The following is a 24718-nucleotide window of genomic DNA, read 5'->3' as shown; positions in this document are numbered from 1 at the left end:
CATGATGTAAAAATTTTTGGTGTGTGATCACTACTATCATTTTACTCATCCATTACAACTCCTGACACGCAAGTAATGCGTAACTCACGTGCAGTCATGTACGTGACCCTCACATTCGTTTCAATTACCTGTGTTACCTTGCTCTGCATAATGTAGGAGTTGCGAGATGTTTTTTCTATGCATATGAAGGTTTCCAATGTTGATTCCAAGTCATTTTTTGGCCCTGGGGTGGGGATTTGGTGAGATGGGGTGAGAAACATTGAAAAATTACATCCCTTGGGTCCTCTTATCATATCTTCACAATTTCAGATTGATAAAGTCAAAATTAAAGATTTTTGGTAGGGGGTTACTTTTTATGCAGGAGAATAAAAAGTATCCGGGGGGGGGGGGGGGGGGGGGGGGGGAGGGGGGGGGGGGGGGTACATTTTATGCAGGAGAATAAAAAGTATCCGGGGGGTGTGGAAGTTGCGAGATGTTTTTTCTATGCATATGAAGGTTTCCAATGTTGATTCCAAGTCATATTTTGAAGTTTGAGCAAAAAAAAAAATTTCATTTTTTTGGCCCTGGGGTGGGGATTTGGTGAGATGGGGTGGGAAACATTGAAAAATGACATCCCTTGGGTCCTCTTATCATATCTTCACAATTTCAGATTGATAAAGTCAAAATTAAAGATTTTTGGTAGGGGGGTACTTTTTATGCAGGAGAATAAAAAGTATCCGGGGGGTACATTTTATGTAGGGGAATAAAAAGTATCCGGGGGGTGTGGAAGTTGCGAGATGTTTTTTCTATGCATATGAAGGTTTCCAATGTTGATTCCAAGTCATATTTGGAAGTTTGAGCAAAAAAAAATAATTTTCATTTATTTGGCCCTGGGGTGGGGATTTGGTGAGATAGGGTGAGAAACATTGAAAAATGACATCCCCTGGGTCCTCTTATCATATCTTCACAATTTCAGATTGATAAAGTCAAAATTAAAAAAAAATTTGTAGGGGGGGTACTTTTTATACAAGGGGGGGGGGGGGGGGGGGGGGGGTACATTTTATGCAGGAATAAAAAGTATCCGGATACCTTTTGACACCGGACACCCGTACGTGTCACCACAATGTTTACGAACATCGGAGTCACGTGACTATGATAAATTCATAAACTGTCTGCAGATCATTAAGGGCAACATACCTCACCAATATTTCAACTACTCAGATCCTCATATTTCATTAAATTTTCATGAAATTTCATGCCACAACAAGTCAAAATCAGTTTAACTGTTCTAGATTAGTACAGATGACTACTATGTGATCTTAAATTGGAGAATGTACATTCATTTTGACAAATTCATATGGAATTGGAATAGTTGATCAAGTGACACAGCCTCCATGATCAAAGTTTTAGCAATCTTGAAGAAAAGTGTATAAAGGCGGATACTGGTGCCATTTTGTGACCAGGGAACTGTAAGGGGAGTGGGAAAATGCACGGGCAGACGGGAGATGGAACCCGGGACCTCCGCACACTAGCTGGATGCTCTACCGATTGAGCTACCTGGTATCTGATGATTGTCCAAGTCCAATTCCGCCACACTCTTCCCTCCCTTGAGGTCTTCAATCTCAAAGACCTAACAACTCACTGCCCAGGTTTGCATATCTCTTTGTCAAGTAATAACCTCACTTGAAACAAGGTTTGGTCACAGGCACAAAATATAAGAGGAATGGAAAAATGCACAGCCAGACCGGGGTTTGAACCCGGGACCTCTCAACACTAGCAGAATGCTCTAACAATTGAGCTACCTGGCCGCGATGATCGACCCAGTCCAGTTCCTCGACAGAACTTTATCAAGTGAATTCGGATTGGTATCAAATAAACTGTACCCTGGTTTTCTTTTAAGAGGTTAACTTAAAAAGATAGACATATAAACTGTTTAAAAGATGATGATGAGCATGTTTCGAGTTTCATAATGATTAATTCTGCAAAGAAATGACAACAAAATTCTTTTGATGTAAGTGGCCATGTTTTTGTTACCTATAAGATTTAAATGCAGTTTTAAATTGATGATGAAAGTGCAAGAGGTAGTGGTTGTTGCTGAGGAAAATATACAGATGTGTGAATTAATTCCGAATATTGAGCAATGACACCAAAATTACATTGAATTGTAGTAACACAATCCATACATATATTGCTGCTCTGTAAATAACCAACAGTAGTCAGTATCAAGGCATCTTTGAGTGAAATGAATTCTCTCCCACTTCCAACTCGCAACAAAAGATGGTAAAAATCTAATCACAATGTTGCTCAGGAAAACACTGCCAAATACAACAATAGATACAAGTTGTAAGAGTTTGAAGTAACAGACCTATACAATAATTAACGAAGTTAGACGACAACCAAAATGTATTTATAGTAACAGTAACCAGAACCAGTTTGAATCCCAGAAGACTGAAATGTAAATTCATTCAAGATCATGGTTGTGATCATCACCTAATGTACTTTATGGTCACTGAGATCATGGTTGTGATCATCACCTAATGTACTTTATGGTCACCGAGATCATCGTTGTGATCATCACCTAATGTACTTTATGGTCACCGAGATCATGGTTGTGATCATCACCTAATGTACTTTATGGTCACCGAGATCATGGTTGTGATCATCACCTAATGTACTTTATGGTCACCGAGATCATGGTTGTGATCATCACCTAATGTACTTTATGGTCACCGAGATCATGGTTGTGATCATCACCTAATGTACTTTATGGTCACCGAGATCATGGTTGTGATCATCACCTAATGTACTTTATGGTCACCATGAATTGAACTCCAGGCAAGTAAATGTGATTTTTTCCAGAGAAATATTGAAACTTTGGTGCGCTTGCATCATCATTACCTTCACTTCAAGGTCATATCCATGTAAAATCCTTTCTTTTGAATGAAATCTTTAGGCTTTGTCAGGCATGGATTAAAATTTGTGTGTATTACCTATTATACACAATTAGACACCATCATCGATCTTTTAACCAATGAAATTCTTGAAATATAGCTCCACAGCATATGACCCGACATGTAAATTACGTTTTTTTTTTTCATTGCATTTTTTGCAAGATTAAGGTAGTTAAGTTTTAACCATGAGTTCTTACTGTAGAATAACAACTTGCACATGTTATTATTTCTTGATATTTTTTATTGATCACTTGCTTTCATATGTCTATATTATATATAGGACTATACTCTTTCATACAGAATTATGTACAAGAAAATGGATAATGATACAAGATTTCTATACAATAAATAAAATGGTATATGAGAATGTTTATTATATTGTCTTTACAATAAATTAATGCTATGTTCAAATGCAAGTGTTGAGATTTCTAACTACATCATTGGTTAGCCCTAGACATATGTACACAATGTCTTATACAATGTCAATGAGGTCAGAAGTAAAGAGATATGTATATATATGAATGTGAGTAAATGCTGCATGCAGGCTTGGCCTTAAGATAATGCTATCTACATCATTTTACAATGTAGCAATCTCAAAGTGACGGGAGTAAAGATATGCTGTTCAGTGAAATCTTGCTAAATCACACCTCTTGCTAGTTGTAAAGAAAATAAGTTCAGTTTAATTCTTAACTGTTTCTAACCATTATGTATTACTATAGATGGCGGGACTAAAAAGGTTGACGAAGGAAGCCTGACCCGACAAGAGTGCCCCTAAACTTTAAACAATCTCAGAAAATATACATACATTAATTGTATATAAATAGTTAACTATAATTGGGTAAGAAATTTTACCATTATTTCAGTCGAATTGTAGGTATAATCATTGATATTTAAATTATCTGCTTGTTAATTACAACAAACTAAGAGTAATGGAATGAGATGTGGACTTGCTCATTCATAAATCCTGACACATTCAGGAAAAAAACAATTGCTCCTAATCATTTGTCAGAAATCAATCAGAAGAATAATATGAGTATTTTAAAAACATGTTTGTACAATTTACAAAATATAAAATACATAATAATCATTATAATACAAGACTATTTACAAATTAAATGACAAAAGGATTCCAATACAAACATCACTGACCATATAAGGTAAGAAAATTTTGTATTGTCTTGCTGGTAATTAATGACATTACCAATTAAAAAAAGAAAATGTATATGCATTAACATATAGGTACATACATATATTTTGTATAACTATTGTTGACAAGTGTTGAGAAAAAGATATACCAGTATTGGACCCTTTGTCGTGTCGTGTATTTTATTTTTTGTGATTTTTCTATCCTAGAGTATTGTGAAAAATAAAACCCAATGCAAATATGTATGTACATTCACATGTAAACCCGACTTCCCTTTCTAATAATTTCATCGACCAATTTCTATAAAATAAATACCAGCCATCAACTGAATTTGAAATGATGCCAGAAAAAGTCATTATAAAATGGTTTGACAATACAGAAGTGACCCTTAAAGCATCCATTTGTGATCAGGAAAATGTCATGGTTAAATCAGAATTGGTGGTCGTGCAGCATATACATGTTAAAGGAGATACCCTCAGGTAACACAAGGTGGATTAGACAGCACAGCATTCACTATCTATAGTTGGGACTTTGTAATTAAACATTGCACCTAGAGAAATACTTAAAAACTTGCATAATAAAACATAAATAAATGAGGTCAAGGTGACTGGTGTTTGACGAGTAGAACGATAATGCCACACTGTAGACTGTTTTTTGGCAAAAATCTGGGCTTTTCTCTATGTTGGGAAATAAGCAAACATAACTAGTTTTTATTAAGTTTTACATGTCACCGTTCATTTTACTGACATTTACAAATACATTTCAATACATTACAATAATTCTATTACCATTCTATTATCCTGCAATAATCCCTGGGGGTCAACACCTAATCCCTGGGGGTCAACACCTAATCCCTGGGGGCCAACACCTAATTCTAGACTCAAAGTGGGCTTATCATTGGGCAGTGAAATTGCAATTGTTAGCATTTCTAGTGAACTGGGTCAGACTGGGTTGGGCTTATTACCAGGCATGGACTTATTGCTCGATATATACCACATGACAGTTCTTCAATGAAATTTAAATATACTCACCAGTTAATCATCATACATGCAGTGAATCTACATTCAAATAATTCCTTATTATTTATTCCAATAATATTTACCATGTCATGCTCAAATATTTTCTCAGAAAAATATTTTGTCCGAAGTGTACCGACTTTTGATATCTTATGATAACGACCTAGATTTTTTCAGATACATGTATGATATAAAGGTATATAATATAAAGGTAATGTGTTTCAGCAGAACTCTAAAGAAAGTGAAAGTTAAGTGGCACATTGAGTTTTTGACAATAAAATAATTGCACTGTTACATTCTTTCAAACTTTAGCAGTTTAAGTCTTGATTATGTTCGATCATCATCAGATTCAATTAACCATAGTCTACAAGACTACAGGAGTTGATATGGCATATACTGGATATATTTATAGTTTTCAGATTTAAGTATGTAATGTGATGGTTTTAAGTACATTTTTTTTATCAATAACTGGCATAGCAGTAAATATATTTGACATGAATATAGATATTATTATACAACAACTTTAGGTACAAAAATAATTGTAGATAACAGTTATAGTATATAGTCTAAAACATGTGGCCAATTATACCCATTATAAATATTATTCTTACAATTCAAATTTTAAATTCTTAATCAAGGTTCAATTTGTCTCAAATCAGTGAAATAACATAAGTTGTTATTTTCATCATGATTCAAGAACATATCTTTATCAATGAAATAATCTTGATATAAGAATATTGCTAATTTTCCATTTTCATTCATGCCTATGACTTATTCATAAAATGTTCTTGAAGTAAGTGCAATCAAAGTATGAACAAGAAAAAAATTTTTTATTTCATGATATTTTCAAATATTGGTTTTTTGTTTTCAAGAAAGTTATTTTACAAGTGGAATAAATTTTGTGGCATTTTTATACTTGTCAGACCAAATTATGGCACTGTTATTACTGAGAAAGAGAGAGAAACCCTTAGTTCAAAAAGAGATTCAATCACTGCCTTACTACGATCTTCTCAAGACACACCTGAATAAAGATCTAGGAATGGTTACTTACTCCAAATCCAATCCCTGTGATTAAGTCTGTATACATCCACGAAAGTGATTGGGTCATCTACATTATCTAAGTGATAAATTTTGAAAATTTCCTTCCACGATATAAGTATTAATCTAGAAAATATGATCACCTGCCAAAATAGACTGATTATTCTACTCTACGTTCTTAAAAGAGTTGTCTCCCTTCCATCAAAATCACAACGCGAAATCTATATTACTTTGACTGGATATCAATATTAATGCTGCCATTTTATTTTACCACATGAAACTATGAGATAAACTTCAGTATAGTCATCATACACCGGTTCACATGAAATTCTCTTCCACATTTAATATTTCATCTCAAAACACTGAGAATCAATATTTTAAGTGACAATTGAATGCCTCCAGATCAACTACATTCCAGTTAGCTTACGTCATATGTAAGAACTTACAACAAATCCAAATCATCTCACTTATTACACACTTATGACATTATGACTGTATAGTCTGCTTTTCTTGAGTTTAATAGTCCAGATATTATTTTCATCTTCGATCATGTTCCTGTATTTTCTGCCTTGAGTTTGGATTTCCCTTCCATTTTCTGCCTCGAGTTTGGTTTGTCCTTCCATTTTCTGCCTCAACCTCAAGTTTAGCTTGCCCTTCCTATTTCTGCCTCAAATTTGGTTTGCCCTTCCCTTTCCTGTCTGGAGTTTGGTATGTCCCTCCATTATCTGTCTCGAGTTTGGTCTACATTTCCTGACTTGCTTAGTCTGATATGCTATGTTTAAGGGTTCTGTCTGTCGATGGTGTTGAAAAACCACTCCGTAAACTTGCGTAACTGAGCGGCAGCAGTCTGCGACTCCTCCTGTAGTCGGACATTTTCATGTTTGAGTTCTTGTACTTCTGCTTCTAAAGCTGCATTCTCCTGCTTCTCCTAAAACAATCAAAACATCAACATTTTTACATACAGAGGCTTGTGATAACAGTACAGTATTTGGCCAATGAAACATGTTAAACTGTTAGGTTTGCACCATCTAATTCCTTTTAACAGCTGTCATTTAAAGATAGCCTCCCCTGGGTGAGAGATACATGTGTGTGGTGAGCATGGGTGTTTTGGGAGGCTGCGGTAAAAAAAAATTTTAGAATCAAAATTGTCCTACGATTAAAGTTATGTCTTTTGAATATGTATGTATTAGCATAATGGCAGTGTTCACTCATTGTGATCAGGTAAATTGGTAGTGGCTGTAAACGATAGTCTCCATGACACTCACCTTGTTAAGGTCATGTTCCAGCTGTGCTACCTTGTTCTCTAGCTCTGTGATTCGCTGCTGTGGGTTGGGTACCACAGGTCTCCAGACTGGGGTGCTGTAACACGATAAATTAGGGTTTATAGCACGTGATCTTTACTTCCTGGACATTCTATTGCAGTACATTACAAACCCAACTGTAGCACTGGTTCATTCTAATGTAGTTCAGAATTATGTATTAACAAAGTTTTCAATAAATGAAGTCAAGTTACACTAAGTTTCATAACATACATTCAATGAAAATTTTAATATGCATTTTCTTTATTACTGACACAAACATCTGCCCTCCCTTGGACTCAAACCTACCCTCATATCACAGATGTGGCATGAAAATACTTACCTTGGAACAGAAACTAATTCTTCAATGATTTTGATATTAGTTTATAATGCTGGGACTGTGTTGGTACTTACTTGGAGCTGTAGTTGGTTGGACAGTAAATAGTACTTACTTGGAGCTGTAGTTGGTCGGACAGTAAATAGTACTTACTTGGAGCTGTAGTTGGTCGGACAGTAAATAGTACTTACTTGGAGCTGTAGTTGGTTGGACAGTAAATAGTACTTACTTAGAGCTGTAGTTGGTCGGACAGTAAATAGTACTTACTTGGAGCTGTAGTTGGTTGGACAGTAATTAGTACTTACTTGGAGCTGTAGTTGGTTGGACAGTAAATAGTACTTACTTGGAGCTGTAGTTGGTCGGACAGTAAATAGTACTTACTTAGAGCTGTAGTTGGTTGGGCAGTAAATAGTACTTACTTGGAGCTGTAGTTGGTCGGACAGTAATTAGTACTTACTTGGAGCTGTAGTTGGTTGGAGAGTAAATAGTACTTACTTGGAGCTGTAGTTGGTTGGAGAGTAAATATTACTTACTTGGAGCTGTAGTTGGTCGGACAGTAATTAGTACTTACTTGGAGCTGTAGTTGGTCGGACAGTAATTAGTACTTACTTGGAGCTGTAGTTGGTTGGAGAGTAAATAGTACTTACTAGGAGCTGTAGTTGGTCGGACAGTAAATAGTACTTACTAGGAGCTGTAGTTGGTTGGACAGTAAATAGTACTTACTTGGAGCTGTAGTTGGTCGGACAGTAAATAGTACTTACTTGGAGCTGTAGTTGGTCGGACAGTAAATAGTACTTACTTGGAGCTGTAGTTGGTCGGACAGTAATTAGTACTTACTTGGAGCTGTAGTTGGTTGGACAGTTGGTAGAAGTGAGGACAGATTTCTTTGCTGGTTCCTTCACAGTCATTTCCTCCTTGACATCCACAGCAGGTGGTGCCTTGGCTTTCGCACCTTTCCCTTCTGTGCCTACAACAAGATAACAAATATTGAGAAGATCTGTCTGATCTGGATGGAGTGGTTTCCAGTTTCTAGTGGTAGTGTTTTAAGACCAAGTTTCTATCATTATAATTAACATAGCGGGATTAAGTGTCAGGATGGATATATAAACCAAAAGAACCCATTACTCCAGCTCTGTCACTGCTTCAATATAGACATAAATAACCATCACCATCAAAAGTGATAAGTAGAATTAAACACCAGCTAAGTAAGTTCAGCATATATATATCAAGGAGGTGAAGTCTTCTCTAGAATCAAAACATTAGGAGCAATATTAGATTATACATACATAATATTTGTACATCCTTACCTTGCCTAATCATATCTCCTAATCACTATGTGTATATAATACCATGTCCACAGAAACAAGTCACTATAAATCCAAGTACATGCATGTACCTTATTCCTGTCTAGCTCCCTAGGGACTGATGCTAACTCCCACCCACTAAAATATATATCTAATGTGTCCAACCCTCTAGGGACTGATGTAAAATCCTTGTCACCCTATATATACATATCCAATCTGTGTCTAGCTCCCTAAGGACCGACGCTAACTCCCAGCTACTATATATGTATCCAATCTGTGTCTAGCTCCCTAAGGACTGACGCTAACTCCCAGCTACTATATGTGTATCCAATCTGTGTCTAGCTCCCTAAGGACCGACGCTAACTCCAAGCTACTATATATGTATCCAGTCCTGTGACTAGCTCCCTAAGGACCGACGCTAACTCCCAGCCACTATATACGTATCCAATCTGTGTCTAGCTCCCTAAGGACTGACAATAACTCCCAGCTACTATATGTGTATCCAATCTGTCTAGCTCCCTAAGGATCAACACTAACTCCCAGCTACTATATATGTATTCAATCTGTCTAGCTCCCTAAGGACTGACAATAACTCCCAGCCACTATATGTGTATCCAATCTGTCTAGCTCCCTAAGGATCAACACTAACTCCCAGCCACTATATGTGTATCCAATCTGTGTCTAGCTCCCTAAGGACCGACGCTAACTCCCAGCTACTATATGTGTATCCAATCTGTGTCTAGCTCCCTAAGGACCGACGCTAACTCCCAGCTACTATATATGTATCCAATCTGTGACTAGCTCCCTAAGGACCGACGCTAACTCCCAACCACTCTTGTATCTAGTCCTGTGACTAGCTCCCTAGGGACCGATGCTAACTCCCAGCTACTATATATGTATCCAATCTGTGTCTAGCTCCCTAAGGACTGACAATAACTCCCAGCTACTATATATGTATCCAATCTGTGTCTATCTCCCTAAAAACTGATGCTATTTCTCAGCCATTACCACACGGTACTCCTGTATCTAGTCCTGTGTCTAACTCCCTAGGGACCGACGCTAACTCCCAACCACTCTTGTATCTAGTCCTGTGTCTAGCTCCCTAGGGACCGACGCTAACTCCCAGCTACTATATATGTATCCAATCTGTGTCTAGCTCCCTAAGGACTGACAATAACTCCCAGCTACTATATATGTATCCAATCTGCGTCTAGCTCCCTAAGGACTGACAATAACTCCCAGCTACTATATATGTATCCAATCTGTGTCTATCTCCCTAAAAACTGATGCTATTTCTCAGCCATTACCACACGGTACTCCTGTATCTAGTCCTGTGTCTAACTCCCTAATGCTCTGAGAAGACATGTTCAGGTACCAGCTGTGATGCTGACAGGTGACACACAAACCTCCCTTGCAGTTGGTATATTGATTTTTACTGTAGCCAGTGTTTTAATAGATAGTGAACAACCCATCCCTGAAACACCATCAATATTGTGCGAGGAAATTTCAGGAATTTCAACATTGGATTATCATAAATGGATCAGTAATTTTAGATCAATATGTCTGAAATGACAGACTTCTTAATATAGCAACACAGAACCAAACTAGAAAGAGCAACTTCTGCTGGCTGGATTGTGAGATACTGATTTTATTGCGCAATTTGTACAGTGGAAAAAAGCTTCACTCCATTGATGTGATTAAATCCAAAATACATGCTAAATTTGAATTTAATTTCAACAGCCAAAGATTTTATTCATGATTATTTTCATATTTTCCTCCCCCCCCCCCCCCCCCCCCCCCCCCTAGAAATTTCTGTAACATGTTAAGCAATCCCTGTTGTACCAAGCACACAAGTTGATATTTTCCACAGAACCTTCACATTGATTCTGATATTGATGTAATGGAGCAAAGCCTGATCAATACTAGACGCAAAACTGCTCTGACATTTAGTTAATCACTATTAATGAATCCAATTCTACATCCCTTCTCATTCTTGTTTTTTTGTTTTTTTGGTGATGTGGCTTGAAGCAAATTATTCACTTCAAATCTGTTTAATTAAGTTAAGAGAGACAAATGAGATTCACTGCACAAAATTAAGATCTTTCCATCAGTGCCAAACCAAATGGACTGGGCTGCTATACACAATCTTGCTAACATCACTAACGATTTCTGTTTGCTGCGGATGCAGTGTGATAACTTTCAATACACTGTCTTTGCAAATTCTAATCACTTGTTAAATAAATGATTTCCAAAATGATTTTTTTGATTGTCCTAGTTCGTGTCTGATTCATGTTTAATTTTTGATTAATGTTTAAAATACATCAGTGAAGTTGTATTTTCAGTTCAGTAACACAAGTAACTACTTATTCTATTTCCAGAATTTTCCCTAATTTTGTTCATATTAATGAAAGTTCAATATCTTACTGACCTGTTCCCTCTATGGCTTTTGTGGCAACATTGACTAGGCTTGACCACTCCAGACCCGCCGTAGACTCGGGCAGGGGGACATTAGTACCAGGTTTGACAGCAGTTTTAGTCAGACTGTCCATCATAGTACTTGTACCTGGTGACAGCCTGTATAGACAAAGTAATACATTGTTACAAACAATCTTGGACCAAAAAATGAAAATATGGTAGTGCAGGATGGTAATTAACTTGGTGGGGTATGGTGAGAACAATGAACAAGACTCCAGGTCTATCCCTTTTGAGTGTATGACTTATACTACAGTTTCAATTCCTGGATGTTTGAATAAACCTTAAGACTCCAGGTTAACCCATTCTGAGTGTATGACTAATACTACAGCTCCAAACCATGGGTGTATGATTTAGACATTAAGACTCCAGGTTTACCCATTCTGAGTGTATGACTTATACTACAGTTTCAATTCCTGAATGTTTGAATAGACCTTAAGACTCAAGGTTGACCCATTCTTAGTGAATGACTTATACAGTCAAACCTCGATGATTCAAACTTCATTGATTCAAATTTCTCCCTGTATCAAACTTTTTGCTTGGTCCAGAATTTCCTCACTATATAACGCTACTAACGAACCTATGTATGATTCAATTTTTTTATAAATCAAAGTTTTCGATGTATCAAACTTTTTCATGGCCCGTTAGCTATGATGTCATAGGTAATTGACATCTCATGATTCGAACAAAAAGTTTACCTGTACTGACCACTGGACAGGTGTTTGTCATGACCCCCGCGGCAAGAGTTCACACCCCTCCCAAAAATGCCCTGACTGACAATAGGGATAACGATAGCGTGCTGTTGTCCCTCCCGATCATGGGGTTAATTAATAATCAGACTAAATTGATAGATAAATGGTATATTTAGAAGCCATGGCATTTAATCACTCCGGTAAACCATTCCGGTAGTCGTCTTTGATGATCTCAGTCGCCATTGAAATCAGCCGTTGGTGAGTAAATTTTACGGAACAGTAAAACAAAAGCGGATCAATTTTAAACACAAACAATTAGCGATGTCTTCACTCATATTCAAAGTGTCACGTTTAAAACTTATACATAAATATCCATGTCAATCAGTTATTTGTCATTCAAGCATGCATTCTCCAACTGATCGGCATTCCGTATTTTATATGCACATAACGTAAACACATGTGCCTTCAGCAGAAAAACATTAATGTAAGTGTGCATTGTACTTTTGTTTTATCTATAAGCCGGGATATTAGTGCTTTGTAACATATACATAGTTTGTTTAATTAAAAAATGCTAAGGTAATAATTGATGAAAAGTATTTTATTTTGTTGGGTTTGAGGTAAATTAACTAAACTTTTCGATGTGAGCCTGACAGGCGACGATCAACATGAAGACACCGAGGACATATAATGTTAACAGATATGGTCATTATCAAGAAAACATCGATATTATTGTCAACCATGAATAATTCGAAGTCCCGCTGTTTCGAAGTTTTTCTGTTAGTCCCTTGAACTTCGAAACATCGAAGTTTGACTGTACTACAATTCCAACTCCTGAGGGTATGACTTAGGTTACAGACTCCATTCTCTGAGTGCATAATTTAAACCTTAATCCACAGACATAAGATAGGTCTATGAAGAATTACACAAAGACACAGTTTTGGTGAGTGATGTACCTGCGGGCTTTGTCCTGTTTGTAGGAGGGTGTTGTGGAAGAGAAGATGACGTCGGCCAGATTGTTATCTAGGGAGCTGGACAGGGTGGCACCCTTGAGGCTGTGTAAACTTTCCTCAGACATGGTTCGTTTTAGTTTGGCAGTCTTTGGCTTAACACCTGCATTCAACTACAAAAAAAGATGTTGATAAGAATATTTCTAAGCACTAGGCCTATACACTACAAAAGTTGTTTCACAAATATTGTCTAATTATTATGCAATTTAATCAAAATGTGATTGCAAGTAAAATATTTTAGAAACCCTGATGCATTCTTCATGCTCCAAATCATAAATATGTCAGAAACTCACCATGACACCTCGTAACTCAGTATTAGTGACATCAGGGTCAATGAGTCTCATGAGTTCCTCCTCAAGATTATTCGTTGCCTGTGCTCGTGTCATTTTGGTAGTCACACCTGGTCGTAGACGTGTGTTTAGAGATTCTTCTGAAGACATTCCTGAGAGATTTCTGTGACAGAAACAAAAGTTTAATTAAGAAAATATCATTCTTTTTGGTTCCTCCAAAAAAATATTAATTTTTAAACATACATATTTTTGTATTATCAAATTTTAGCAACTGGCAAACTTGCCATAAAAAATGTATAGAGAGTGTAATTAGCTCAAACAATAATTGAGCAGAATGGTATCAGCACAAAAAACATTAAATCAAGATTACTGGAGAAATGTATACATTTGAAGCAGTAAGGTTATTATATTCTAGTTAATTAACATTATCATGGAGTAATGAAATTAAGGGGTCAGTACTTACTTGTGAGATGATTGGGGACTTTGGAGTAGAGTGGGGGTCTGTACTTACTTGTGGGATGATCAGGGACTATTATGGTAGAGTGGGGGTCGGTACTTACTTGTGGGATGATCGGGAACTATTAGGGTAGAGTGGGGGTCTGTACTCACTTGTGGGATGATCGGGGACTATTATGGTAGAGTGGGGGTCTGTACTTACTTGTGGGATAATCGGGGACTATTATGGTAGAGTGGGGGTCTGTACTTACTTGTGGGATGATCAGGGACTATTATGGTAGAGTGGGGGTCGGTACTTACTTGTGGGATGATCGGGAACTATTAGGGTAGAGTGGGGGTCTGTACTCACTTGTGGGATGATCGGGGACTATTATGGTAGAGTGGGGGTCTGTACTTACTTGTGGGATAATCGGGGACTATTATGGTAGAGTGGGGGTCTGTACTTACTTGTGAGATGATTGGGGACTATTATGGTAGAGTGGGGGTCTGTACTCACTTGTGAGATGATTGGGGACTATTATGGTAGAGTGGGGGTCTGTACTCACTTGTGGGATGATTGGGGACTATTATGGTAGAGTGGGGGTCTGTACTTACTTGTGAGATGATCAGGGACTATTATGGTAGAGTGGGGGTCTGTACTTACTTGTGGGATGATCAGGGACTATTATGGTAGTGGGGGTCGGTACTTACTTGTGGGATGATCGGGGACTATTATGGTAGAGTGGGGGTCTGTACTTACTTGTGGGATAATCGGGGACTATTATGGTAGAGTGGGGGTCTGTACTTACTTGTGAGATGATAGGGGACTATTATGGTAGAGTGGGGGTCTGTACTTACTTGTGGGATAATCAGGGACTATTATGGTAGAGTGGGGGTCTGTACTTACTTGTGGGGATAATCGGGGACTATTATGGTAGAGTGGGGGTCTGTACTTACTTGTGAGATGATTGGGGACTATTATGGTAGAGTGGGGGTCCGTACTTACTTGTGAGATGATCGGAGACTATTATGGTAGAGTGGGGGTCTGTACTTACTTGTGGGATGATCGGGGACTACTGTTCTCACTACTGAGTGGCGAGGAGGACTGTAACTGGTGACGACCCTGTAATAACCCGACTGGTCGCCCTTTACTATTGGCCGAGGCAGAGTCTGCCCTTTTCCTACTGGTGTCCTCTAATGAAGTCTTGTACCCTGCAGCTGGATGGTCAGTTTGACCTTGAGTTTGGCCCCGGGTGTTAAGTAGAGCGTTGGCCGAGTTGTGACTTGACCCACTGGAGAAGGATGTGTCACTAAGATTGACACTGGAGCTCTGAGAATTACCGGTACTGCGGTCTGACTGACTGACCACTGCTTGACCTTGACTCAATAAGAACTTTGTGTTTTGTGACTGTTTCAGCAACTCAAGTGAGAAGTTGCCATGTTTTACTGCTGCTACTGCAGCATCAATGTCTGATGGGAGAGAAGACTTTTTCGGCAGCTGATAGGTGGCGTTGCTCTGCCCTTGACCTTGTGATGAAGTTGGTCCTGAGGTCACACTGGGAGAACTATCCGATAAGTGTATATAACTGCCTCCGTAGTTACTGGAGTCCCCGCTAGAGTTTGATTCATTCCATCTCCGTGACAAACCCTACATGTGACAAAGCAAATATCAAGTAACATGTCTGAGCTCCTAATATTTGTTTCAAAACAAGACCTATTTTTACTTAAATATTTATGATTGACTTTATGATTGATTAAGATTGACTATATATATAATCCAGTTCAATATTCTGTAAACATGCCAGACTATTAAAGAATGACTCCTGATTTGGGTATGCTGTATAGGCATTTTTCAAAAATTATATCAATCATATATATTATCATTACATATGAAGTATGATTCATTAAGATTATTTATAATATTTTATTTATAATATTTACGATAACGAAAGTACGGAAAGGACATGTATAGGCTTAGCCTGTTGACCAATCCATTTTTATATCTAGATTCTATCTCTATTATGAAATATTGTATGTAAATTAATTCAAATGTTTGATTGAATAAACACTTTGAAATGAAATGAAGTATGATACATAAACAACTTAAAATTAACGAGATTTCATTAATGAGATTAACATTAAATCATAAATAACTTTGTCTGACATAATCATTAACTGTGAGTGACTTACCTGGTTCTGCCTGGCTGAAGCACTATTCCACTGTTTTGCACTAGCACCTGTGAAACAAAGACCAACAGTTTGTACAAAAACAAATAGGTATGGGAAGTGTCAGGACACACAAGTCAATCCCCTTGTTGTAAAACCCATCCTAAATCCTTCCTGTTGATGGCCCCCTTTACCATAAACAGAATATCTATAGCATTCAGTGGAAAGCTCTCAGTGTAGATATACTTACAACAGTTCACCACATGAAAAATTATGATATATGTAAGTAAGTCTTAAATCACACCTAAATATAAACCAGATGTGGAAAAAACATATCCCAACAATATTTTGATAGAACCCCAAACATGAAGGAGCCAGAACCTGAGAAATAACTTAAATCCCAGAGATTGTGCTGCTCTCCTTTCTGTTAAGTCAGAGAGAGGATGTGAGTAAGGAAAACAGTTGTACATTAAGGAGTTAAAGTGGTTGATGTATATGTCAAATTTATGAGCACCCCAGTCTACCTCTATAATGATGTACATGCAGTATGATAGCATGTGTAGTAGGATCAAGGCTTAGGTTTGTACATTTGGACTGAGGCCCTGGGTTTCACATGGGGTACTTCAGCCAATTAAGGGTTAAAATCACATGGGGGACTGAGGCCCTGGGTTTTACAGGTAGGATTGGGTCCTAGGGTTTCACAAGCAGGATTGAGTCCCAGGCCAGTGTTTCACATGGGGGACTGAGACCCAGGGTTTCACAAGGGGGACTGAGGCCCTGGGTTTCACATGGGGTACTTCAGCCAATTAAGGGTTAAAATCACATGGGGGACTGAGGTCCTGGGTTTTACAGGCAGGATTGGGTCCTAGGGTTTCACAAGCAGGATTGAGTCCCAGGCCAGTGTTTCACATGGGGGACTGAGACCCAGGGTTTCACATGGGGGACTAAGGCCCAGGGTTTCTCATGGGTGACTGTTCACATGGGGAACTGAGTTCCAGTGTTTTCTAATGGGGACTCCCATACCTTTTCAGCATTGATCAGGGAATCAATTGTGTTACCTCTGTGCTACTGCCCCTTCCCTTACTCTGAAGACCTACACACTGGCCACCCCCAGAGAATTCCCTTCTGCTCAAAGCTATCCTATCAATATTAACATTGATACAGCTGAACAGATATCCTGCTGGGTATTATGACAGGAAGACCTCGGGATATCCTCTGTATCACCCCACAGCTTAGTATATCACCTCAGGGACAGGATGTATCAATAATCATAAACATGGCTATAACATCTTTTAAACAGAGCTTAAAAGTTTTCTGTGATATAATTCACATAAGCACTTGTTGTATTCCAGTACAAAATTGTATACCATATTTCATGGTATAGCATTACTTTTCCATCATATACATAATAAATTATCATTCAAAAGAACATTATCAACTTAGAATAGCATGCATGGAGAATAGTTATTACTTTAGACTTGGAAACTTACAAAATATCAGTATAATGATAGTAAAATTGGTTTACAAAATATTTAGCAAGTTAATGTTGGCTTAATTCTAAATAACACATACTTGCACTTGCCGTGTGAAGAGACTGCCAGACTATAGCCTACATAATTGTAATGGGAGGGACCCCTCCCGATTCCTCAATCTTAATCAGTGGTCTCTATCATTGATATGAACATACATGGGGGCACATGCTTATCAATAGAGCCCTTATCTTTTCAGTCTAAGGCAGTGCTCCCAGCATCATTATGATTCATACCATACACCATCTATAAGGGAGGAAGGAGGGTCCAGGGCAGGAAATACTTCATACTGACTTCAAAGGTCTTACCCAGTATATTTAATTGAATTTTAAGTTTATATATGCATGTATTGGTAAATGGCAAATTCAAAATAAAATTACAAATAACTTAAAAGTCATGAGTAAGCATTGAATCATCTTCCATACAATGTCGAACAACCAAAGTTTTATGTTATTGCAGGATAATTCAGTGATCAGAAATAGAAGGATTCTACAGGTACCGACACCATGTTAGCCAGTCTAGAAACACCAGTACAGAGGTCCCAGGTCATACACACACCAATTAATGCTTCGCTTTTAAGTACACCTTAACATTGTCAGAAAGTTGAGAGGTGAAGAAGATATTGTTCATTTTGAACAGTTCTGGTTAGACAGGAATGAATCCAAGGAGGTATATTAGCCTTCAACACCATACCTGTGCATTGATGTTAAATTGTCCTCGTCAACATTGCAGGTAATTAAGTAAGGTAGGTATTTAGAGCTAGAACCGTAGACACCAGTTAAGAGTAGATATTGCCAATACCCAGTACAAACCAATAAATACATCCAGGTTTGTTTTGTTCTCCATGTCCACATAATGAGATTAATGCAATCCAATCATACAGGTATGTATAATACTTTGGTAAATCAATAACTGTCACCAAATGTTTACCTGAGAAAAACCCGAGTCTGTCGAGCTCCACATAAACACCTGCCAGTTAAAACAGTTGTACATAAACATAATAAACCCCAACAGTACCCGGTAAAACACACTTTATCTCTGTTCCACATGAACAATGTTCTTATTCACAATAAGTGACCAGATCGAGGACCGGATAACTTTCCGACCTAATCTTGTATCAGTCACAATCAGCCTTAAATGTCCTTATTTAACAATCGTCACTCAACATTTATCTGAAAATTTTGGAACCTGATCAAGCTTTTTGTTGTTTGATAAAAGTTTGTAGTATCAAAAAGTGTTAAGTTTATTTCTGACTTGGCATTCTCTGTGAGGTAATTTGTGGGGATTTTGTTGGCGTGTTTATACCGGTTATATTTCAGTGACTTGTGTGTGGTCTGATCTGATGTTGTTTTACACCCCATATACATCACCATGTAGTTACAATTTTGTGAGAAAAACATTAAAAGTTTGTAAAATGTACAGATGTGATGCCCCTCTCCTTTGATAAAACAGACAAAGTTTACAATAACCAAAGTTAATGGAGTAGAAATTATAGGTCGCTGTGACCTATGTGATGGTAGAGTACATCAGGAGTATCTACATGTTAAGTTTGATAAATAAGGCACCTGTGTAGTATCAAAGATATAAACTAACAATGCAAAATCTAACAAAGATGTTTTACAGCTAGAGTTAACATAAAATGTGAACAATAAACGTTCCCTTCAGTAATGTTAGAAAGGCATAAAACCACAAAGAGGTACATTGGTCCTGTATCATTCCCCACTGAGGTAAAGATGACATATTTTCAAAACAACTGAATTTTACCAGCCAATTGTTTTGAGAGAAGGTCAAGGTCATCACCTTTTATTGACCAATTATGTTTGGTTAGTGAAGGTAATGACCCAATAAATTGTATGCCTTTCTCTGTTCCACTAACAAATATGTCCCCTCACAAACCTGGTGAATTGTCAATAACTGTATCGAAGGGATTGGCCTTAGTACTTTGTTAAATAAACCCAACTAAGTGCAAACAGATTGTGTTTTAGTGGTGATGTTCATGAGGGAAATGAATTATTAGTGACATCTACCTGTTTGCAATGTGGTGAAAAAAGTCATCTTTGCTATTATACAGGTATGACAAATACAGATTTTTTATAATATTTTAGGACATACACTGTAACATGCTTTTCATGATCAGAACATAGCTAGAAAACTTAATTTTTTAAACGACCTTTCCTAAGCTTCAATAATAATAAAAACAAACCTTATTGCCTCATCAAAACATCTCCTGGGTTACATTTCTCCAGGAAAAATCTTTCAAAGTAAATGAATTATAAAGCTTCTTCCATGGAAAACCAGCATATTAACAGACTACATGATTCCAAGTATCCGGAAGAATTGGTACAAGTTACAGTGTTCTAGAACTGAGGGTAAGAATACACAGATATGATATATGGAATATAATACCCACTGTATTGGCCTTCTAATTAATAAAGGACATGGAGGTTAGGGTATATACATACACCATAACAGATGTCTAAAATCTCATACCTCAAAATATATATACATGTCCCATTACAACGTGTCTCTGTAATGACTTTGAAACACAAGATATGGATATATTTGATATAATTGAACACTACAAGACTGACAAAAGATTTGTTAACTTGACCCATCACTTAAAACATTATATACTTATAGAAACTTCACTTATCACAAATTTCTGGCAGTCATAGAAAACACTTATTTATTTCTGAAGTTAATTATTCTGGATTCATAAGATATATCCTATTCTGTAATGGTTTTGTTATTCCTAACTTTCAAGGCTGACTATTTACATGGTATGTTTTACAAAAGTACAGGACTATTCCAAGCCTTTTGACTTTGGACACAAATTAGTGTATTGACAGTACAGTACTAATGAAAGCATTGTTAGCTTTGTAGACTAAGAAACCCCACAGATATCAACTGTAATCTTAGTGTATTGGACACTATTAAATTACAAATCAGAGCATTGTTAGATTGACATTTTATTATGGCTGATCCAGCAGTAGCTTTTCAATAAATATTACCTACATATTTAATTATACAAAATCATATACATCTGTTTTTACTCTAATATTAAAACAACTTAAAAAACAACCTCACTCCCTCAAAATTTTAGCATTTTGTTTTGTCTATTTTTGTTGTTAGAACTGAATGAAAGGTACTTCACATGGTCTAGTAGTTTCATGGAGACTAACAACATATTTTAATGGGGCCAATTCAATAGCATGTGGTCTCTTATCTAACAATGAAATCTCGAATTATCTGATAAAGTGTAACACCAGTCTCTTGTCTGTGATACAAATATAGCTATATACCTCCGATATCCTCCTGTAATTATCGTAATACATCATTGCTAAACTCAGCAAGCCTTCACATAGCTGTTACAATATGCCTTATACAGCACACACATTATACTAAATTCAAATTAATGAAAAAATGTTTGTATCCCCACTAATTTTTTAATTAAAATGTTTTCGGTTGCTTTCTATTTTGATTTCAATTTGATAATATTATCTTATTACACGACTTAAAGGATTGATAAATCAATTAACTTTCATTGATCATTTACAGACTTCCTGAAAATTCCAGTTAAATTTGTAAGACTTAGAAAAGTACACTTATAGAACTTCTGACAAATTAAAACCTTACAAAACATATCATTTAATTTTTAAAATTATGTGTCAATTTTACTCAAATTTCATGAGTAAATTTAGGGTAAAAATTGGGACTTTTCCTGCTTAAAAGCAAGGACTAGACAATTAACATGCATCTAGATCATAATACATGTTGGTAAATGAATTAAATATAACCCAATACTGTATTAACATACATTGTATATGCAAAACCTATCAAGTAAGGGGCATAACTCTGACAGTCTTGAAAGATGGTACCAGGCCACCCTAGTTCCTGTTAGGTTTGTGCTCATGAGATCTTGAGACTATGTTTTCAGATAATGGAACAAGGTATGTCATTATGAATTAATACTCAATAGTGAGTTATCACACAGACAGCAACAGGTGACATTATTGTGAGACAGCACACATAAAACAGATAGATGTATGGATCAAGGTATACACTAATGCATGGACAAAGTGATTACTATGTTTCTCACTTTACAAAGTTACAGTTATAGTTATTGAAAGGTTTCCAACCACTTCAGGAAAAGAAATAAACTCACCTATCAGTGCATAATCTCCATTGTCTTTGGACCCTGTGCGTTCATGTCGAACGTCCTCTGTCCTTGTTGACATCAGATCCGAGCCGTGACGCGACGAATGCTGCGATGTTCCATAGCCCTCATCAATAGAAGACTTGGATAGAATGGGCTCTGTGAAGGCATGGTGTAGACCTGGAGTAGCTGTACTGACGTTGGAGATACCCTGACGGAATTCTCGATACTGGGGGCTGAGACCCTTAAGAGGGGAGGCTCGCATGTCACCTCTGTAATGTTAAACAGTGGGTCTAAAAATTTCATCTCTTCCTACCTCTAGTGTGATCAGCATGTGTGAATGTTTCTGTTTATATAACAACAAAGATGCCTTATCATTTGATTGATATATAAGCAAAACTTTTCGGTATATTCTTAAAAATTACACAATGCATCAAATAGTTGTCTTAATGTTATTCAATTTAAATATACATATTAAACATACATCTTGTAATTGTTTCACCTAGCTGACTTTTGCTTCATTGAATCAATTATTAATTTAAAATGGAATGATATACACATTGTATTTTTTAAATGTCAAACACACCGTTAGTAATCTTCAGCTCTAAAGTTTGAACTGAACAGGAACAATTGCTTTTCTATAAGCTTATAAAATCTGATTCTATGGCTGATATCAAGCACATTAACAGTCTATACATTATCCCAACTAGACACAAAATAACCTTAGATTGCTTAAAGGCAAGCAGCCATTAGCTAGCTATTACATTTGTGTAATTGGCCTTTTTGGTATTCATTCATGAAGATGGATTCTCAGAAATGTTCTGGTTCAAAAGAAGATTTTAATGGTAGAATAACCAGATAAACATTAAGTAATTGAATAAACAGTTCCTCAAAGGTATTATTTGACAAATTTTATTTTCACATTTTTGGCTTAAGGGTTCTGTTAACTTTTACCTATTGTATAAACCAGTTCTTTTCTAAGTTATCTCCCTTTATTTAGTAAAAATTCAAAATTACTGGATCATTATAAATATTCAAAGTGTGGAACTCTTCTGAAGCACATCTGTCAATAAGGTGACATACTTCCTTAAGTCATGGTTGTTTTTTTAATATATGGAAGGTGATCGAAAAAGTCTATAGAACCCATCATGAAAAATCTTAATTAAGTGAATGAGATTTCTGACCAAAATTCCATTTCAAATTTGAGATCTATCAAAAAGTTGATTTTAAATTTGACAAACCATTTTTCTAAAGCAGAGAAAAAAGAAAGACACAATCATTCATTATGCTTGAATGCAGAGTCAGCCATTAGCATAAACGTTACATTGCTTAAATAGTTTCTTTTCGAGATTTAGTTTTCATATTAATTTACCACAAGCAAAAAAGTTGTAGAGAGATTAAATTTTAAATCTATTGAGGAGACTTAAATATGCAAATTGGTACATATCAAAATCTTTTAGCAGGAAATTAGAATTATAAAGGGGTATCTGTAGCTGGCAGATAAAACGAAAATAGTGAGAACACAAAACACATGCATGTATATAAACAATAAACAAAATACAAATCAACAAGACTTTCTAATAAAACATAATAACACAAACTTAGAGGATGTATTAAAATATTCCCAAAACCAAGGTTTTTGAAACATCAACAAAAACAAGACAAAAACTCATAAAATAATGGGAAATCCTTCCTAAAAGGCACTGTATCCTTAAAAGGAATATCATTCCAAAGAAAATCGTAGTAACTGAAACAAAACTGGAGGTAAAAAATAATAATACAGAATGATATAGTTAAGGTCAAGGTCATTATACCAGGCTTGTAGGATGAGGAAGCAGACAAGCAGGATTAGTTAGCGAAGGTTAGGATGAGTGCTGGAGGGTGGGGTAGTACCTAGACTGTGTTGACTTTTTCTGTAGGGGTAGAGTGAGGCAGCCTCTCTGTGTCTCATATATCACTTTAGTATTTTCAGTATGGATGGGTGGGCTAGCAGGCCCTTGCTCACTAGAGCTGCTGGAAATGCGAGATTCCCGTCTCTGTTCCTTAGCAACAGCATCAGTGGACAGTGATATTTCCCGCAGGTGGTATGAATCGTTTGAACTAGAGGAAATTCGGGAAAGCTCCCTCTGGTGGAGCAAATTGTGCTCGGTCACAGTTGAAATAATCTTCGAAGCTTCTCCTCGCAAGTGCAAGTGGTCCAACGACCCTGCTAAATTGATAGGTGAAGAGTCAGAGAACAGAAAATCATCAGAGTTCGCTGATTTTCTCGTTGGTGTTTCTCGTCCTGTCTTTGGAATGTACTCTGTAGACTTGCTGAAGTTTGTAGAAGCCTCTTTCTGACGTTGTTGCACATGCTCATTGGCTTGCATGGCAGCATTGAGGGTGGTCAGGGAGGAGTAGTGGCAGTTAGTGTGAAGTGTAGCAACACCCCTGCCAAAAGCAATGATACGTGACGCTCATCTGATTACAATGTGTAGGATATATATAGAGTGAGGGCACTGCAAACCAGACAAGGACCACTCTCAGGATGAGGAAAATAGATATCAAACTTAAAAGTATTATTAGGATATAATGTATTGATGTTCTTCAAGTTCTATCAAAGCAAGAATTTATACAATGTATTAGTAGATTTGAATATATGTGTATTGACCATGAGAAAAACAACAGATACTTGAATATTGACCTTGAAAATGACAATAATGTAAATGTTTGAAAAATGACCTTGAGAATGACAATATATATTGAAATATTGACCTTGAGAATGACACTAGACCTTAGAATATTGACCTTGAGAATGACAATATTTATTGGAATATTGACCTTGAGAAGGGCAATATATATTGGAATATTGACCTTCAGGACAACACTAAACCTCTGAATATTGAACTTGAAAATGACAATGGA

General features: G+C 36.7%; 1 protein-coding gene across 6 annotated transcripts in view; it reads right to left on the bottom strand.

Moving 5' to 3' along the window:
• Window positions 1-3153: 3153 nt before the first annotated feature.
• The window catches only part of LOC117324372 (signal-induced proliferation-associated 1-like protein 2), a 77343-nt gene continuing 55778 nt past the window's right edge, over window positions 3154-24718 (bottom strand). For 4 of the 6 annotated variants that reach the window (XM_033880183.1, XM_033880181.1, XM_033880184.1 and 1 more), the window contains 11 exons: window positions 23708-24244; window positions 21824-22086; window positions 18589-18627; window positions 16154-16200; window positions 15019-15611; window positions 13532-13691; window positions 13185-13351; window positions 11496-11641; window positions 8601-8730; window positions 7394-7487; window positions 3154-7056 (listed from right to left, as the gene is read on the bottom strand). In XM_033880183.1, the coding sequence (XP_033736074.1) occupies window positions 6907-7056; window positions 7394-7487; window positions 8601-8730; window positions 11496-11641; window positions 13185-13351; window positions 13532-13691; window positions 15019-15611; window positions 16154-16200; window positions 18589-18627; window positions 21824-22086; window positions 23708-24244 (2326 nt within the window). In that variant the 3' untranslated portion in view covers window positions 3154-6906. The remainder of the gene's footprint in view (window positions 7057-7393; window positions 7488-8600; window positions 8731-11495; window positions 11642-13184; window positions 13352-13531; window positions 13692-15018; window positions 15612-16153; window positions 16201-18588; window positions 18628-21823; window positions 22087-23707; window positions 24245-24718) is intronic. The other 2 variants (XM_033880185.1, XM_033880186.1) reach the window with 2 other exon arrangements.

Source organism: Pecten maximus, chromosome 3, assembly GCF_902652985.1.
Source record: "Pecten maximus chromosome 3, xPecMax1.1, whole genome shotgun sequence".
In the NCBI taxonomy this organism is placed as follows: Eukaryota; Metazoa; Mollusca; class Bivalvia; order Pectinida; family Pectinidae; genus Pecten; species Pecten maximus.
Note: the sequence above shows the minus strand (reverse complement) of the source record. Positions and strands in the feature narration are given on the sequence as shown.